This window comes from Callionymus lyra, chromosome 8 (genome assembly GCF_982586985.1).
Source record: "Callionymus lyra chromosome 8, fCalLyr1.hap1.1, whole genome shotgun sequence".
In the NCBI taxonomy this organism is placed as follows: domain Eukaryota; kingdom Metazoa; phylum Chordata; class Actinopteri; order Syngnathiformes; family Callionymidae; genus Callionymus; species Callionymus lyra.
The window spans coordinates 26,276,847-26,298,083 of record NC_141825.1 but is presented as its reverse complement, the minus strand read 5'-3'; the positions used below and the strand labels follow the sequence as shown (position 1 = coordinate 26,298,083).

Below are 21,237 nucleotides of genomic sequence, written 5' to 3'. Positions count from 1 at the left end.
ATAGAAATGTATTATTTATGTAATACATATCTACACCACTTAGTGGCGCTGCTTCTTTATACTATTTATACATTTCCCAAATGACGCCTAAAAAACTCCGGATTTCCAACGAATACTCATGTATTATGTGTTTAAATCTTAAAATATCTACATAAATAAATAAAAAAGATCGTGTCGTGGAGAAGATTTTAAAATGGAAACGAGCTTCATCTGTCGGTACCGGCTCCTGATTGGCTGAGCCAGTTGCCGCTGTTGTCGCTCAGTCTTCAACCGAGAGTCTCTCGTGGCGGACGCGGATCCTCCTCGAGACACAACAACAACAACAACAACAACAACAACACAACTTCACGCCAGCCATGTGGCTGAAGCTGCTTTTCCTCTGCGCGGGTTCGACGCTCGTCACAGGTCAGTTCTGGAAACATGGCCAAGACTCGTTCACTGGCGCAAGAATTCTTGACTATTGTGGTTTTATTTCGACTCTTAATGTCTCGTAGATCCTTCAACAAGGTCTTATTTCAAAGCAAGTGTCTCTAAACATGTGTCATTTGTTGTTTTTAAATCTGTGTCGCTCAGTGACCCGAGGGTTCGTTGACCTCTGACGAGAAGATGGTTTTATTCAGTTCGTTCCGGTGAGAGATTCTCTGCCTCTGGCGCTTGTTTTTGTTCGCGTGCATCGAGCACAAAAGCCGCACGTGTCCTGGTTCTCTCTTCGACTTTCGACATTGTAACAGCGACGTGATAAATGTGTCACCAGCGTCATCACACTGCGACATGAAACAATGATTTGTAGTTCTTTTCAGAACTCAGCGTGTGTTTAAGAAGAGGTCTGCCCTTGCATGATGTTGTTTATTGTATTTTATGTTCCTGTGGGACCAGGACCGTTGAGACTAGGTGTGGTCCCTCAGATCATGGCTCCGGATCAGTCACAGAACCACCCACGCAACTGCCAAGTGGATCCACCTCTGCCAGAGACTTCTTTCCACTGACACTCTTTTTTAGCTTCAGACTCATTTATGACTCAACTCTCTTGACTCACAAGTTTCTAATGTTGAATCTTTCTCTCCAAGATGCAGTCGCTCGTCATGACCATGTTTTACACTTTACTTTAGAAAGTTGCTCTGAAATCTGGGCGAAGGAGAGGTTATGAGAGTCTATTATGACATAATAATGGCTTCACTCCTCCTCCTGCAGAGTCAAGTACTGGACAATAATACACATATACTGTATACTTGTTACTACACTATCACAACACCAGAGTCAAGTACTCGACAATACTACACATATATACTTGGTACTACACTATCACAACACCAGAGTCAAGTACTGGACAATACTACACATATATACTTGTTACTACACTATCACAACACCAGAGTCAAGTACTGGACAATACTACACATATATACTTGTTACTACACTATCACAACACCAGAGTCAAGTACTGGACAATAGTACACATATATCCTTGTTACTACACTATCACAACACCAGAGTCAAGTACTGGACAATACTACACATATATACTTGTTACTACACTATCACAACACCAGAGTCAAGTACTGGACAATACTACACATATATACTTGTTACTACACTATCACAACACCAGAGTCAAGTACTGGACAATAGTACACATATATCCTTGTTACTACACTATCACAACACCAGAGTCAAGTACTGGACAATACTACACATATATACTTGTTACTACACTATCACAACACCAGAGTCAAGTACTGGACAATACTACACATATATACTTGTTACTACACTATCACAACACAAGAGTCAAGTACTGGACAATACTACACATATATACTTGTTACTACACTATCACAACACCAGAGTCAAGTACTGAACAATACTACACATATATACTTGTTACTACACTATCACAACACCAGAGTCAAGTACTGGACAATACTACACATATATACTTGTTACTACACTATCACAACACCAGAGTCAAGTACTGGACAATACTACACATATATCCTTGTTACTACACTATCACAACACCAGAGTCAAGTACTGGACAATACTACACATATATACTTGTTACTACACTATCACAACACCAGAGTCAAGTACTGGACAATACTACACATATATACTTGTTACTACACTATCACAACACAAGAGTCAAGTACTGGACAATACTACACATATATACTTGTTACTACACTATCACAACACAAGAGTCAAGTACTGGACAATACTACACATATATACTTGTTACTACACTATCACAACACAAGAGTCAAGTACTGGACAATACTACACATATATACTTGTTACTACACTATCACAACACCAGAGTCAAGTACTGGACAATACTACACATATATACTTGTTACTACACTATCACAACACCAGAGTCAAGTACTGGACAATACTACACATATATACTTGTTACTACACTATCATTGCATCATCACATCCTTTGTTTATTCTGTTGTAAACACACTCCCGTCACGCTGTAAACAAAGAGGCTCACTTGCTTCTGAGTCATCTTTGAGAGATATATGTGTCATTCTGTATTGAGGTCACAGTTTATCTTCTCCCAGCATCTCCACAGACGACGGTGAAACTGCTGTTGTTGAGGAGTTTGGTGGCAGTTGTTCTCCTGCGAGTGTGAAACTGATTTGACGCTGGTGTGTGACGTAAGTGTGTATTTATAGATACTTCTCACTTCTGTCAGGAACCAGCTGTTCTAGCAGATACTTCACCTGCAGCTGGAGTCCTGCTGAGAAGAGACTGAGGGTTTATTGACTCTCAGTTGATGTGTCGACAGATGCAGGCTTTATGTTAACGACTGTTATTGTTATCGTTTAAAAGTGGCTTTGATTCGCTTTCTGGGTCCCAGGAGTGTGTCGTGCAAGTGTGTGTATTGGCAAGAGTCTGGTGATATGATACGTATCAATACAATAACAAGTATATATGTGTAGTATTGTCCAGTACTTGACCCTGGTGTTGTGATAGTGTAGTAACGAGTACATATGTGTAGTATTGTCGAGTACTTGACTCTGGTGTTGTGATAGTGTAGTAACAATTATATATGTGTAGTATTGTCGAGTACTTGACTCTGGTGTTGTGATAGTGTAGTAACAATTATATATGTGTAGTATTGTCGAGTACTTGACTCTGGTGTTGTGATAGTGTAGTAACAAGTATATATGTGTAGTATTGTCCAGTACTTGACTCTGTTGTTGTGATAGTGTAGTAACAATTATATATATGTAGTATTGTCCAATACTTGACTCTGGTGTTGTGATAGTGTAGTGACAAGTATATATGTGTAGTATTGTCCAATACTTGACTCTGGTGTTGTGATAGTGTAGTAACAAGTATATATGTGTAGTATTGTCGAGTACTTGACTCTGGTGTTGTGATAGTTTAGTCACAAGTATATATGTGTAGTATTGTCGAGTACTTGACTCTGGTGTTGTGATAGTGTAGTAACAAGTATATATGTGTAGTATTGTCGAGTACTTGACTCTGGTGTTGTGATAGTGTAGTAACAAGTATATATGTGTAGTATTGTCCAGTACTTGACTCTGGTGTTGTGATAGTGTAGTAACAAGGATATATGTGTAGTATTGTCCAGTACTTGACTCTGGTGTTGTGATAGTGTAGTAACAAGTATATATGTGTAGTATTGTCCAGTACTTGACTCTGGTGTTGTGATAGTGTAGTAACAAGGATATATGTGTAGTATTGTCCAGTACTTGACTCTGGTGTTGTGATAGTGTAGTAACAAGTATATATGTGTAGTATTGTCCAGTACTTGACTCTGGTGTTGTGATAGTGTAGTAACAAGTATATATGTGTAGTATTGTCCAGTACTTGACTCTGGTGTTGTGATAGTGTAGTAACAAGTATATATGTGTAGTATTGTCCAGTACTTGACTCTGGTGTTGTGATAGTGTAGTAACAAGTATATATGTGTAGTATTGTCCAGTACTTGACTCTGGTGTTGTGATAGTGTAGTAACAAGTATATATGTGTAGTATTGTCCAGTACTTGACTCTGGTGTTGTGATAGTGTAGTAACAAGTATATATGTGTAGTATTGTCGAGTACTTGACTCTGGTGTTGTGATAGTGTAGTAACAAGTATATATGTGTAGTATTGTCCAGTACTTGAATCTGGTGTTGTGATAGTGTAGTAACAAGTATATATGTGTAGTATTGTCGAGTACTTGACTCTGGTGTTGTGATAGTGTAGTAACAAGTATATATGTGTAGTATTGTCGAGTACTTGACTCTGGTGTTGTGATAGTGTAGTAACAAGTATATATGTGTAGTATTGTCCAGTACTTGACTCTGGTGTTGTGATAGTGTAGTAACAAGTATATATGTGTAGTATTGTCCAGTACTTGACTCTGGTGTTGTGATAGTGTAGTAACAAGTATATATGTGTAGTATTGTCGAGTACTTGACTCTGGTGTTGTGATAGTGTAGTAACAAGTATATATGTGTAGTATTGTCCAGTACTTGACTCTGGTGTTGTAGTATTTACAGATTTGTTTTCAAACCAAAATATTTCCAAACATCAGCTTTAAAAGCTGCTGGACTCACTGTATCCTCTCGTCCTCAGTCATCTATTGTCCGGAAGTTTAATTGCAATATGAAAAAGAACAAAAGGCAGTGAATATTTGCATGTTAATTGTGATTAAAATTGGATACAGTGCTGTTGAATATCGATACATTAACATGAAAAAAGCAACATGTTTAAGTGTAATGATATAATAAGTGTGTATGTATATACTTTATATGTTTTCTCATTATTCAGGTGATTTCTGTGAGGTCAACGTCTGCAAAAATGGTGGAACTTGTGCGACCGGAGCTGGAGTTCCCTTCGTCTGCATCTGCGCCGACGGCTTCGCCGGAGAAACATGCGGCGAGACAGAGCAGGGTGAGAACCTGACGCCTCTTCTGACCCCTGACCCCTGACCCCTGACCCTTGATGTTCATGTTGACCAGGACCCTGCAACCCCAACCCCTGCCAGAACGACGCCGTCTGCGAGCTGACGGGTCAGACCCGGCGAGGCGACGTCTTCAGCGAGTACGTGTGTCGCTGTCAGCCCGGCTTCGGTGGCGTCCACTGCCAGGACAGTGAGTCTTATCACATGATGCCGACCTTGAGCTGAGACCAGTCGCCTCCGTCTCAAGGTCGTTCTGTTCCGGAATGTACTGAGTCGACCTGAAGTAGAAGCTGAGCTCATGATCGGACGGGTCCGGTTGTTCAAAGATCGGATTAAATCTCTTGGTGTGTCTCAAATACCGCACTAAATATTTTGAAAATCCAATCTTTGAAAATGTACTACTATCTTATGCTGTGTATCAAACCTCATACTTCTCTTAGTGCACTGGTTAGTATCATCAGGATAGTGTACGTACTAACTAGTAACTAATCCTCCACAGATAGTATGTCTCAAACATACTTCTCTTAGTATACTAGAAGTTAGTATCATCAGGATAGTGTACGTACTAACTAGTAACTAATCCTCCACAGATAGTATGTCTCAAATCACATACTTCTCTTAGTATACTAGAAGTTAGTATCATCAGGATAGTGTACATACTAACTAGTAACTAATCCTCCACAGATAGTATGTCTCAAACATACTTCTCTTAGTATACTATTAGTTAGTATCATCAGGATAGTGTACGTACTAACTAGTAACTAATCCTCCACAGATAGTATGTCTCAAACATACTTCTCTTAGTATACTAGAAGTTAGTATCATCAGGATAGTGTACGTACTAACTAGTAACTAATCCTCCACAGATAGTATGTCTCAAATCAAACTCTGCTGCTACGCATTTATATATATATATTATATAAATTGCACTCTTTATTTGTGATGAATTAGATTCGTGGGACCAAATAACGATTAAAAATATATATATATATATATATATAACATCAAAATAAAATAAACCCCAGAGTTGAGTAACAAACTAAAATCATATATTCAGTACTTACTTTTATTACTGTATATTAATAATAATAATAATAATAATAATAATAATAATGGTAATAATAATAATAATATTAACAATAATAATAATAATAATAATAATAATAATAATAATAATAATAATAATAATAATAATGGTAATAATCATCAGACATAAACTTTTCAAAGATAATTAAAAGAAAAAGTCCAACACTTTGAATGTCTGTCATTTGTAATAGAAGTAATAAAATAAAATAAAATAAAAGTAATAATTCAAATTACCTTCTGTAATATCAGCAAACACAGACGTCGGGTGATAAAACTAATCCTGTGTGAATACAAATGTGTTTGTAGTTGTGAATGCTGCATATATATCACTGTAACACACTTCTAGACACTCGCCGTTGTGTTAATATTTACTTCTAATGTTTTATTTTGAAGGGGTTGAAAGGAAGTAGATCCAGTTCGTTGTTGTTCGTCACATGACTAAAGTAAAGAAGACGTGTGCGCTGCACAGATACAAACTAAGTTGTCGTTGTTTCCCTCAGGAATACACTCGGTTACACTACTGTGTCTCTTCTGTAAGAATAATGTTGGGGCACATTTATGTGCAGCTCTCGCTGTTGAGCGTCTGCACAAGTTGAGAAACGAAAGAAAATAAAAGGTTGTTCACTTTATCTTCTCTAAACAAAGAACGCTTGGTTACACTAACTTTCTCTTCTCCCCGGGTAACACTAATCTCGTGCCAATAGGGCTTTAGATTAAGTTTGTCAAACTCAAAGACACAAGAGGCAAATTTCAACCAAATTTCCATGTGTTTTTTCTCCATCAACCCCTTAAAATCTTTAACCTAAAATAGCCGCGACCTTGAGTTTCACACGTGTGAAAATCTCAAGTTCTTTCTTAAGATACAAACCTAAAAAAACATCCAGTGTGTTGTGACGATATTTCTTATCCAACAGTTTCAATCGGCATCAGATCCGTGACTTAAGCTCCGACGTCACGTCATCGTTGGATTTACAGAGTTTTCTTCTGCGGTTTAATCCCTGAATCACTTCTTCAAAGCAGATAATCTTCTGACAGAACCTCCACTTTCTGTCGCTTCCCTTCTGTCGCGACTCTACAGGAAGAGATTAAAGTAGCAAAGAACACCAGGAGAAGAAAACTGTGGGAAAATGTAACTTGAATGTAAATGATGATAAAGAGTCAAATCTAACGTTAACATTTAGCTTCTTAGTTTAGTTCACAGTTTTCATTCGTCACCAGGAAGTGACACCAGAGAATCACTGTAAGAAAATAAATGTAATGTTTTTATTTATTTATTTTTCCCAAATCATATGTTTTATTTACTAAAATAATTCTATGTCGTGTTGTTTCTTATGACGCCTCTTAAACACAACAGATATATTATGTTGGACAACAAAGTCAAAAAACAAAACTCACTTGTTCACTTGATTCTCTTCTGTTTGTCAATGTTTCAGTATCTTTATGTTTTTGGTTCATGATTATTGATTGTTTTTCAACACAGATCCTTGATTCACATGGAAAAACAAAATTCTTTCTATTTTATCTTCATCTTAACTTAACATATTTTGCTTTAAATGACGAAACAATTGTTAAAAATTCCCCGTAAGGAGTCATAATAAATCTCAATCGTCTTCAAACGTTAATCTTTGCTGCATAAACAGTTGTCGGTCACGTGTGCTACACAACGTGTGTGCTACACAACGTGTGTGCTACACAACGTGTGTGCTACACAACGTGTGCGCTACACAACGTGTGCGCTACACTACGTGTGCGCTACACAACGTGTGCGCTACACTACGTGTGTGCTACACAACGTGTGTGCTACACAACGTGTGTGCTACACTACGTGTGTGCTACACTACGTGTGTGCTACACAACGTGTGTGCTACACTACGTGTGTGCTACACAACGTGTGTGCTACACAACGTGTGTGCTACACTACGTGTGTGCTACACAACGTGTGTGCTACACAACGTGTGTGCTACACTACGTGTGTGCTACACAACGTGTGTGCTACACTACGTGTGTGCTACACAACGTGTGTGCTACACAACGTGTGTGCTACACAACGTGTGTGCTACACTACGTGTGTGCTACACAATGTGTGTGCTACACTACGTGTGTGCTACACAACGTGTGTGCTACACAACGTGTGTGCCACACTACGTGTGTGCTACACTACGTGTGTGCTACACAACGTGTGTGCTACACAACGTGTGTGCTACACTACGTGTGTGCTACACAACGTGTGTGCTACACAACGTGTGTGCTACACTACGTGTGTGCTACACAACGTGTGTGCTACACAACGTGTGTGCTACACAACCTGTGTGCTACACTACGTGTGTGCTACACAACGTGTGTGCTACACAAAGTGTGTGCTACACTACGTGTGTGCTACACAACGTGTGTGCTACACAACGTGTGTGCTACACAAAGTGTGTGCTACACAACGTGTGTGCTACACAACGTGTGTGCTACACAACGTGTGTGCTACACTACGTGTGTGCTACACCACGTGTGTGCTACACAACGTGTGTGCTACACCACGTGTGTGCTACACTACGTGTGTGCTACACTACGTGTGTGCTACACTACGTGTGTGCTACACTACGTGTGTGCTACACAACGTGTGTGCTACACAACGTGTGTGCTACACTACATGTGTGCTACACTATGTGTGTGCTACACTATGTGTGTGCTACACTACGTGTGTGCTACACTACGTGTGTGCTACACAACGTGTGTGCTACACTATGTGTGTGCTACACAACGTGTGTGCTACACAACGTGTGTGCTACACTACGTGTGTGCTACACAACGTGTGTGCTACACTACGTGTGTGCTACACTACGTGTGTGCTACACAACGTGTGTGCTACACTACGTGTGTGCTACACTACGTGTGTGCTACACAACGTGTGTGCTACACAACGTGTGTGCTACACTACGTGTGTGCTACACAACGTGTGTGCTACACAACGTGTGTGCTACACTACGTGTGTGCTACACTACGTGTGTGCTACACAACGTGTACACACAGCCAGGACGACACACTCCAGCACCAGAGAGCGAGCAGTGACCAGAGCTTCCACAGGAGGCTATAAATAGCAGCGTCTTCTGAGGTGAAGGATGGAGGCGGAAATTAAATGTTCTTCACGCTCCAGACTCAGGACCTCGTTGACGTCTTGTTGTTGCTCACAGCGGTGATAACAGATCCAGACACTAGTCTTTGTGGAGAGGTTTTCAGGAAGAATTTTATCAGTCATTAGAATATTCAAGAGTTGAATTTAACGTTTCAAATGTTTTTTCGATATATTCTGCAGCCCTACTTTCAATTACAAAGTAGGGCTGCAGGATATATATCGAAAAATATATTGTCACGTGCGATATGCATATCAAAAACATGTGATCATTTATCATTTTTTATTGTATCAATCAAGCATTTCTCAAATATAAACTTCGACCAATCAGTGTCACGTTCTGTAAAGTTGTCAGTTTGTACTTCTATGTCTCGTTGTTGTTTACGTCTCCGTCCGTCTGTGAACTGTGCGGCGCAGCTTGTTAGGCTCGGTTGCTATGGCGACTTAGCTCAGTATATCCACGGAAGTAATACTAACTTCTGATCTAGTCAAACACTAGTGATCCAGTGAAGTAATACTAACTTCTGATCTAGTCAAACACTAGTGATCCAGTGAAGTAATACTAACTTCTGATCTAGTCAAATACTAGTGATCCAGTGAAGTAATACTAACTTATGATCTAGTCAAACACTAGTGATCCAGTGAAGTAATACTAACTTATGATCTAGTCAAACACTAGTGATCCAGTGAAGTAATACTAACTTATGATCTAGTCAAACACTAGTGATCCAGTGAAGTAATACTAACTTATGATCTAGTCAAACACTAGTGATCCAGTGAAGTAATACTAACTTCTGATCTAGTCAAACACTAGTGATCCAGTGAAGTAATACTAACTTATGATCTAGTCAAACACTAGTGATCCAGTGAAGTAATACTAACTTATGATCTAGTCAAACACTAGTGATCCAGTGAAGTAATACTAACTTATGATCTAGTCAAACACTAGTGATCCAGTGAAGTAATACTAACTTATGATCTAGTCAAACACTAGTGATCCAGTGAAGTAATACTAACTTCTGATCTAGTCAAATACTAGTGATCCAGTGAAGTAATACTAACTTATGATCTAGTCAAACACTAGTGATCCAGTGAAGTAATACTAACTTATGATCTAGTCAAACACTAGTGATCCAGTGAAGTAATACTAACTTATGATCTAGTCAAACACTAGTGATCCAGTGAAGTAATACTAACTTATGATCTAGTCAAACACTAGTGATCCAGTGAAGTAATACTAACTTCTGATCTAGTCAAACACTAGTGATCCAGTGAAGTAATACTAACTTATGATCTAGTCAAACACTAGTGATCCAGTGAAGTAATACTAACTTATGATCTAGTCAAACACTAGTGATCCAGTGAAGTAATACTAACTTATGATCTAGTCAAACACTAGTGATCCAGTCACTCGTCTCTTTCAACCTCCTTTGTTAAAGCAACATATCGTAAGAACTTTTCATCTCGTCTCAGTTGTTTTCTTATAAGATCGTGAACTTCCAAACAAACCTGTCCGTCTTCACCGTATGCTAACGAGCTAAGTTGTTAGCGTCATTTATAAAGTGTTATGTGTGCGTCTTCACCGTATGCTAACGAGCTAAGTTGTTAGCGTCATTTATAAAGTGTTATGTGTGCGTCTTCACCGTATGCTAACGAGCTAAGTTGTTAGCATCATTTATAAAGTGTTATGCCCGCGTCTTCACCGTATGCTAACGAGCTAAGTTGTTAGCGTCATTTATAAAGTGTTATGTGTGCGTCTTCACCGTATGCTAACGAGCTAAGTTGTTAGCGTCATTTCTAAAGTGTTATGTGTGCGTCTTCACCGTATGCTAACAAGCTAAGTTGTTAGCGTCATTTATAAAGTGTTATGTGTGCGTCTTCACCGTATGCTAACGAGGTAAGTTGTTAGCGTCATTTATAAAGTGTTATGAGTGCGTCTTCACCGTATGCTAACGAGCTAAGTTGTTAGCGTCATTTATAAAGTGTTATGTGTGCGTCTTCACCGTATGCTAACAAGCTAAGTTGTTAGCGTCATTTCTAAAGTGTTATGTGTACGTCTTCACCGTATGCTAACGATCTAAGTTGTTAGCGTCATTTATAAAGTGTTATGTGTGCGTCTTCACCGTATGCTAACGAGCTAAGTTGTTAGCGTCATTTATAAAGTGTTATGTGTGCGTGTACAAGGAGGTGGATTTATTATTGATTTGGTGATATCACGACGCGCCGGCGGCTCCTCTCTGATGTCGCTCAGTTTGGCGGGAAACCGATGCAAGTCCGTCGAGACGCTGATACTGACGCTATAAATATCAATAAATATGTGTGGACTTGATGTTGTTTTGGTCACATGATGATCTTCTTCTTCTCTGGACAGACGAGAACGACTGTGCTGGACATCCATGTATGAACGGCGGCTCCTGCCAGGACCTGGACGGGAGCTTCAAGTGTCACTGTCCGTCGCCTTACGTCGGGAAACATTGTCAACTGCGTGAGTCGCACAGAAAAGTTCAGGCTAACGTTACTGTTGTCGTACTTTGATAGTTTATTTTTTTATTTGATTTCTTTCTCTGTCCAGGTTGCATCTCCCTGCTGGGTATGGAGGGAGGAGGCATCGCCGAGTCACAAATCTCCGCCTCCACCGTTCGCTACACTTTCCTGGGGCTCCAGCGCTGGGGCCCCGAGCTGGCCCGGCTCAACAACAAAGGTCTGGTCAACGCCTGGAGTTCTGCGGCTCACGACAAGAACCCGTGGATCCAGGTGTGTGTCGTGTGTGTAGACGACGGAAGTTACAACTTCTCAGACCGTGTTGTGTGTCTCATGATGTGCACACGTTTTAGTGTTTGTTATAGTGACATAGTAGTAAAAAATAGCAACTAAAACGCACAAAAGTCAAGTATTTTTACTTGTTAACACAAACTTATTTACCAACATAAATAAAACTGAACAACAACGAATGAAAAAACACCAACAATACAATAAAAAAGTGTTAAATCAAACAAATAAAAGCTAAAATAAGTAAATGTAGACAACAGTGATGTCATCAAACACATAATATAAACTTAAATAATGGCCTTTTTTCTTCTCAACTTGCAAATGTTAAGAATATTTTTTCTGTGTTTTTATTTGGTAAATTAAGTGATACCATTTTGCGTATAGTTATAAAATATCATATGTTCTTGAACGCACCATTGCAATCCTTAAACGAATCATTTGCGAGTGATTTCATCAATTTTATTTTATTTATTAATTTATTATTTTATTTTATTTATTTTTATTTATTTTGTTTGTTTTAATTTATTTTGTTATTTTTTATTATATTTTATTTTTTGTTTTATTTTATTTTATTTTACTTCATGAATAGTATTTAATTTAATTTAATTTAATTTAATTCGATGTGACTTATGATATGAATATTATTTTATTTTGTTTCGTTTCGTTTCGTTTCGTTTCGTTTCGTTGCGTTTCGTTTCTTTTCTTTTCTTTTCTTTCTTTTCTTTCGTTTCTTTTTGTTTCTTTTCTTTCGTTTTGTTTCGTTTCGTTTCGTTCCGTTCCGTTCTGTTTCGTTTTATTGGACTTAATGAATATTATTTGATTTAATTGTATTCAATTTAAGTGACTTTATGAATAGTATTTATTTTATTTAATGTTATTTTATTTTATTTTATTTTTTTATTTTTTTATTTTATTTTATTTTATTTTATTTTATTTTATTTTATTTTATTTTATTTTATTTTATTTTATTTTATTTTATTATGCCACAACTTTTGTTTCTTAAGACATTCTTATTAGAGCTTGTCCCTGATTCTCTGAGACTCCTGTGTTTGTCTTTTGTGTCTTGATCTTTTTAAGTATATATTTTATTGAGTATTGTTTTTGATTGTTAAAGTTCTTTGTGACCCTCTACAAATAAAAAGGACATACTTACTAATAACTATAACTTTACTTACTTACTTACAACATAGACGATTCAATTTGACCCATAGAAACTTAAAAGACATGTAACATCGTCCATGTATCTGTTGTTATTCTTCTTGTCTTTAATATTTCTTTAACAATCTGTTCCTCAGATCAACATGCAGAGGAAGATGCGCTTCACAGGGATCGTGACCCAAGGAGCGAGTCGTCTCGGCGCCGCTGAGTTCATCAAAGCCTTCAAGGTCGCGTCCAGTCTCGACGGGAAGACCTTCACCATGTACCGGCGAGACGGAGAGAACAAAGATCACGTGAGAAGCTTCTCTTATAAACGCTTGACCAACTCTTGAACCCAAAGACCTTCTTCACGTTAAGATTGAACCGCTCTTGAGATGGTGGATGCTGCCATCAAGCGGCGATGTTACGGTACTGCAGTCACGTTGTCTGATTTGAATCACTGACGTCAGAGAAGAAGCAAAACGATAAAACTAAAAAACTACAGATTTATTTAGTAAAAATAGTCTTAAAATAAACGTTTTAAATAATTATAGATTGTTACATGGTACATAGTTTTAATTAAATCCATTCATATTGTACTTTGACTGAAAAACAAATATGATTTCGTATTTCTTTGACCACACGTTGATCAGAACATTTGAAGTTTGTTAAGATGTTTTTTTTCTCCCCAGGTTTTCGTGGGTAACGTCGACAATGACGGCACGAAGACGAACCTGTTCGATCCTCCCATCATTGCTCAGCACGTCAGGATCATCCTGGTGGTTTGTCGTAAAGCCTGCACTCTGCGCTTCGAGCTGGTGGGCTGTGAACTCAGTGGTAAATACTCTTTATTGTCATGAGTATTCACAAGTATTTGTGGTGAAAATAAGTGTTTTACACGACACGTTTTAAGGTACAGAGTCAGAATATACGATATATAATGATAGTGTAGTAACAAGTATTTGTAGTATTGTCCAGTACTTGACTCTGGTTTTGTGATAGTGTAGTAACAAGTATACAGTATATGTGTAGTATTGTCCAGTACTTGACTCTGGTGGTGTGGTAGTGTAGTAACAAGTATATATGTGTAGTATTGTCCAGTACTTGACTCTGGTGTTGTGATAGTGTAGTAACAAGTATATATGTGTAGTATTGTCCAGTACTTGACTCTGGTGTTGTGATAGTGTAGTAACAAGTATTTATGTGTAGTATTGTGGAGTACTTGACTCTGGTGTTGTGATAGTGTAGTAACAAGTATATATGTGTAGTATTGTGGAGTACTTGACTCTGGTGTTGTGATAGTGTAGTAACAAGTATATATGTGTAGTATTGTGGAGTACTTGACTCTGGTGTTGTGATAGTGTAGTAACAAGTATATATGTGTAGTATTGTCCAGTACTTGACTCTGGTGTTGTGATAGTGTAGTAACAAGTATATATGTGTAGTATTGTCCAGTACTTGACTCTGGTTTTGTGATAGTGTAGTAACAAGTATATATGTGTAGTATTGTGGAGTACTTGACTCTGGTGTTGTGATAGTGTAGTAACAAGTATATATGTGTAGTATTGTGGAGTACTTGACTCTGGTGTTGTGATAGTGTAGTAACAAGTATATATGTGTAGTATTGTCGAGTACTTGGCTCTGGCGTTGTGATACTGTAGTAACAAGTATATATGTGTAGTATTGTCCAGTACTTGACTCTGGTGTTGTAGTATTTACAGACCACATGACTCTTGACGAAGTCGTAACTGCTTTCATTTGTTTTCAGACAAAAATATGTCCAAACATCAGCTTTAAAAGCTGCTGGAGTCACTGTATCCTCTCGTACTCAGTCAAGTTATCCAGCGCGATTTCACTGTTGCTTTGGCTGTGGAGGATGTAATGACTGCAGCTCAGTTAATTGCAAACGAAAAAATGAACAAAAGTGGTGAATATTTGCTTTAATTAAAAAATTATATATATATATATATATATATTTACACAGTATATTTTATATTTTATTTAATGATACACCGTATAAGAACTATGATAAAAACAAAACATGATTTGAAATCCTAAAAAGCTGCTAAAAGACTGATACAATAAAAAATAATGAATAATTTTTAAAAAAGTTTGAAAAATATTGATACAGTGTCCTTGAGGATGTGATAACTGCTGCCCCCGGCGGCCGGAAGTTTAATTTCAAAACAAACATAAACAAACACCCTGAATATTTGCACATTAATTGAAAAAATCTATTAAGATTAAATTGAAAACTGTTTATTTTTTATTCACTATTTAAGTAAGTGTTTGTAGAACGCTTTCTAGACCAGGGTCACAAAGTGCTAAAACAATCAAAATTTTTACTATACTCATATATGGTATTATATTATATACAAGCAAAAATTTAGTTAGTTTTTGTGTTGCAAATGAACTGAGCTGCGGTCACAACGTCCTCCGCAGCCAAAGTAACAGTGAAATCACGCTTAAATCCTGGTGACGACTGAGGACGAGAGGATACCTTGAGTATTATATAAAATATTTTTTATGATGATCCAAAAGAAAGTGAGAAGATCCTCAAAAAAAATGAAAATATAAAATGTTGATAAACGATGCTGTGTATTGAAAAAAGGGGATATTTAAGTGCACGGATATACTCAGTTGTATACTCTGTATTGAAACATAAAAAGTTGTGTTGCCATGTTGTGTAACGTGTTGCTGATGCGACTGTTAATGAGTCACTGTCCTCATTACGCCAGAGTGATTCATCACTTGTTGCTCCACAGGCTCAAACCTTTATTCACTCCTCAGGTTGTTCCGAACCCATGGGCATGAAGTCCAGGCTGGTGTCCGACCGTCAGATCTCGGCCTCCAGCACCTTCTCCACGTGGGGCCTGGAGGCCTTCACCTGGCTCGCCCACTACGCCCGGCTGGACAAGCAGGGCAAGACCAACGCCTGGTCCGCGGCCACTAACAACCGCTCCGAGTGGCTGCAGGTGAGGCTGGATGATGTTGATGTTTATACATTTTATGTTGTTTTCCTCTTAGGAAATAGTGACAGGATGCACTAAATAAGTCAGAAATGAGTCAAATTTATTTCACGAAAAATAAACTTAATTCCTGATAATAGCAACTTTTATTTTTGCAAAAACTCAACTGACAATATTAGTTTTAAGAACAAAATAAAAATAATAACTCATTTGAAAAATAAAGAAATAGATAAAAGTAAAATGAAACCATATTGTGGTGTGTCCCAAATCGCGCACTTATGCACTTACACTTAATATTTTGAGTGCACAAGTGCGTCTACATTGGGCACTGTCTGAAAATACTGGTGCGCAATGAGCACTCAACTGGTGCACTCAAACAGCCCGAAAATCAAGTGTGGATCGATGGTCACTTCCACCCTCAACAACCTCCATCTTAGTGACGTAGATGAAGCTTAACTGAAGCTAAACTGAAGCTTAACTGAAGCTAAACTGAAGCTAAACTGATGCTAAACTGAAGCTAAACTGAAGCTAAACTGAAGCTAAACCGGAGCTAATCTGAAGCTAAACTGAAGCTAAACTGAAGCTAAACTGGAGCTAAACTGACGCTAAACTGAAGCTAAACTGAAGCTAAACTGAAGCTAAACCGGAGCTAATCTGAAGCTTAACTGAAGCTAAACTGAAGCTAAACTGGAGCTAAACTGACGCTAAACTGAAGCTAAACTGAAGCTAAACTGATGCTAAACTGAAGCTAAACTGAAGCTAAACTGAAGCTAAACTAAAGCTAAACTAGGCTAAACTGAAGCTAAACTGATGCTAAACTAGGCTTAACTGAAGCTACGTCACTGACGACGCGTCTACAAGGAAATACTGACTATAATGTCCTGAGAAAACACTAATTTGACCTAAAAAAAACCACAACAACAGTAATAACACAAGGAAACACAACTTAATAACTTGTTTCTATTGGAGAAAAGCGATGTCAAGTGTCAGTGATAGTGTTTCAACGACTGGTGACAATCATCGTTAAATAGTAGTAGAAGAAGAAACTGTCGCATGACCTGTTGACATTTGAGCAGTATGCTAGTAAGTGCACTGTCTTACAGTGTACTGTTAAGCAGTGCAATAGGAGTGTGCACGATTAAAAAACGATTTGAGTCAAAAGCTTCAAAATAAGACACAAAACAACCATCTTGACCCTCATTGAACTCTTGACTTTTGGTCTAACTTCCAAAAAAGACTTGTTTCTCTGAGCCTCTGTGAACCAGTGATTGATGGACTTCTTCTCTTTCTTTCAGGTGGACCTTCTGTCGCCCAAGAAGATCACAGGAATCATCACACAAGGGGCCAAGGATTTCGGAAACGTCCAGTTCGTCTCGGCGTACAAGATCGCCCACAGCGACGACGGACGCTCCTGGACTTTTGTGAGGAACGAAGCCGCGAACACTGACAAGGTAGATCTGACCTGAGGGTTCCCTCTATTCTGCTCATTCAAGAGCCTCACTTTTACAGACAACCTCCTCTCCTCTCAGGCGCCAACTAACCTTCTGACAAAAAATTAAAGCGGCACTTTGTAAATTTTTAGATTTTACTTTTTCTTATTTTGCTTAAAATGTTTGGCATTGTAGCTGCAAGTACTGTAAAGCACACCTGGTACATAACAATACAGCAAATACCTAAGTATTAAATACACATGTTAAATTGCACGACTGGAATCAAATGACTCGCCACTGAGATGTATAAATATGTGTCTCTCGAGTCCTCAATAAGTTAAATCTAAAGCCGACAAATTAAATTCTAAAATCTCGATGTTGAATTCAATCGGAAAATAAAAAAGTTCATCCAAGTTTGCGTTTTGTTGAAGCTACGCAAGCTCACCACTAGGGGCGCCTCTTCTGCTTCAAAAACAAAACTTTGATTTATGTACGATCCGGGGCCTCATGTACGAAGGGTTCATATGTTTATCAATAACGAAAAGATTTAAATGTGACTAAACTATGTAAATGTGGAAAGGTAAGAACAAGGCTGCGATTAATTCCACGTTGACTGGGATGAACAAAAGAAAAGAGCTTTTATTTCATACGTCTGAATATTTTTGTAACTGCACCATTTATAGGATGTGAGTGTACAACAGGGCCGGGTCTAGACAGGCATGTATGAGGGGGCCGCCACACATCTTGAGGGGGCATTGTGCTCCAGCACCTTTTACCATGTCTAATTGACAGTTTAGTTTAAGGGGGCACAACATTTATTTGAGGGGGCCAGGCCCCCTCTTGCCCCTGCCTAGACCCGGCCCTGGCGTACAACATTTTATAGGATTAAATCCATGAACATCTTTGTACACGAGGCTCTTGACTTCTTATCTTAGCATCAGAAACGAAACATTCTTCACGGCAACACTTCAAGGTCAGATACACAATCTAATCTCGGCAGCAGCCAAAGTTCAGTCGTGTCCACGTGTCCAGTCCCGTGATCCTGCTTCACCACGTCCTGCTTCTGCTCGCAGATCTTCCCGGGCAACAGTGAAAACAACGCCCACAAGAAGAACATCTTCGAGCCGCCGTTCTACGCCCGCTACGTGCGGATCCTGCCGTGGGACTGGCACGAGCGCATCACCATGAGGGTGGAGCTGCTGGGCTGCGACGAGTAGAAACCGTCGCCCGGTGAAGGTGGCTTTAGAACAATCTTTCAGCTAGAGGCTACGTTTGAAAGTGTTTGAAAAAGAGAGCTTGAAGTCTTTGATCCTCGTCTCCTGTCGGTCTGCTTTAATCCTCGTGACTCTGATGGTGATATTTATTGACTCGTTCATATGTCAACCGATCATTTCCCGTCACGTATTCATCACAGTCATGAAACAAATCCAACCACCTCCGCTTTTTCTATTTGTAACTGAGGTTGTAGTCGATAGCAACTGTGGCATGATTTAGTGAAATATGTTTTTTTTTCATCTTTGTTTTAGCATTTGTTAGCATGCTACGTTTGGGTCTTTAAATTGTTGAGGTTAAATTGATATTTCCTCAGAAAACCTCATTGAAAACAAACTAAACCAGAGTTTTATTAACCACAGTTGTCAGTATTGATACTTACTTGTATTTAAAATACATTTAAAAAATGTATTTTTGGAACCAAAGTCTAAGATGCTCTCACCGGGTGAGAACGATTGATCGTTGATGAAGCTTCATGAAGCTTCTCCTCAGAGTCCACTAGATGTCGCTCTCTCCTCTATGATCTATTGCTTTGAACAGCTCTTCTACTCAAACCTCATAAATTTTTAGAATGGAGGGCGCCACCTACTGAGCTCAAAAGATATGACACTGTTTCATGAAGCTTCATCAACACATCACTGCGGCACATTATTAAGAGAACATTCTTATCATCTATAGACGTCGGAAAAGTTGAAATTGCAGGATATGCTCGTGTATCTATCGATGGTTGACGCTAGTGAAGGGTTGACGAAGCTTCATGAAGATTCTCATCAGTGTCCACTAGATGTCATCAACACATCACTGCTGTACTGAACATTCTTTACATGTATAGAGACGTTGAAAATACACAATATTTACACTTTTCACTTCATCTATAAATAGTTTGCGGTAGTGATGTGTCGATGAAGCTTCATGAAACGGCGTCTTTATTTCTTAGCGTCCACTAGATGTCACTCTCTAAAATATAATAAAAACAATTCTTTCGAAGCTCCACAACATCGTTGAACTGAGGGCGCCACCTACTGAGCGAAACAGGACACTGCATCATGAAGCTTCATCAACACATCAGTAGTTTTAGCGACGATGTTGTCGTGTGTGGTGTGTGGTGTGTGGTGTGTGGTGTGTCGTGTATAGTGTGTACTCATGTCGTGCATTAGCCTCCGTGAGCATCGTCACATTATTCAACTGTTCTTCTAAGACGACATATCAGCAACAGCTCAGCACTGGTCCGTCAAACACGAGGTGGTTTGAGTTCACGGTCTCGGGTCTCGTCCAGGTATTGAAGTGAGAAAAGCTTGTTTGCACAGATTATCAAGACGTCACTCAATAATCTCTGGGAATCTTCTGCACTTGTAGAGTTAATTCTGAACAGATGCTCATAAGGTTTGATAGCTTTAGACGACTTTTTATGTTTTTGCTAAGACAAAAAAAAGAAAAAAATTGGTGAAATGATTTACTATTTTTGTTTTTTAATGTTTTTTAACCAGTCAAGTGTCTTTATAATGTTTGTTTATGTCGCATGTTACTCACAGTGTTAAGTTTCCCTTGATTCTGCCTTTCCATTTTCAAATGTAAAATAAAAAAATATGACTTCTTTGGTGGTTTTTTTCTGTATCGTAACTGCTTTCATTTGTTTTGAAACCACAATATGTGCAAACATCAGCTTTAAAGGCTGCTGGAGTCACTGTATCCTCTCGTCCTCAGTCATTGTTTGGATCTCGAAGGATTTTACAAGGATGTAATGACTGCCATCTGGTGGTCGGAAGTTTAATTGCAGCAAAAAAATAAACAAACAAACATACTAATACTTGTATATTAATAGTATTTTAAATGCTTTTTTTTAATTCATATTTTATTTATACTAAATTACAATACAAACCATAAAAGTACTCTGTTAAAAGTGTTGTGTAATATTCATAATTAATCAAAACATGTTCCAAAAACAAAATCATTTCAATTGGAAAAAGAAACTTGAGAACAAAACAGTGAATAAAGAAATTGCAATATTTATGCGTATCGACATTTTCTGACACTTTTCACACTGTTCATGTGAAAGAACTGCTGAGTCTGGTTCTATGAAGGCCTCTGCCTTTAACCCGTCACTATAAAGAGGATACAGAGAGCAGGGGGACACACTGGAAAGCTCAGTGAGTGCTTCGATAATTAAAAAGTTCTCCCTGCGGAAAAGAAACAAAGTGCATGTTGGGTACTTTTGGTGCTTCTTTCAGTCCCAGTTCCCCGGGGAGGCTACCTGTGACTCCACCTGTGTGAAGGAATCAAGTTTTCTGTCCGACTTCATCTTCATCTATAAATACATTCTGTCAACAGTCAAACAAAATGTATGAATCATGTTCATTCTTTCATTCTTGGAGGAAACTTGGAAACCACATGATTTTTGTTTTTAACCAAAATTGGTTTCACAAGCAGTTACTAGGTTTTATGTGATGGTTTTGTGTGTTTTACTGCCTTCAGGCATGTGAGGAAGAGAGAAAAAACAAATGTAATTGTTGTTTGTTACTATTGAAGA

General features: G+C 38.4%; 1 protein-coding gene across 1 annotated transcript; it reads left to right on the top strand.

Moving 5' to 3' along the window:
• The first annotated feature begins 270 nt into the window (after positions 1–270).
• Positions 271–20,304, top strand: mfge8b (milk fat globule EGF and factor V/VIII domain containing b). Its single transcript, XM_087797819.1, has 10 exons — positions 271–405; positions 4,794–4,916; positions 4,985–5,116; positions 11,505–11,618; positions 11,706–11,887; positions 13,198–13,353; positions 13,732–13,876; positions 15,830–16,014; positions 17,304–17,459; positions 18,512–20,304. Exons 1-10 carry the CDS (start codon positions 357–359, stop codon positions 18,653–18,655), a joined length of 1,386 nt encoding a protein of 461 aa, XP_087653945.1. The 5' UTR covers positions 271–356; the 3' UTR covers positions 18,656–20,304.
• Positions 20,305–21,237: the final 933 nt, after the last annotated feature.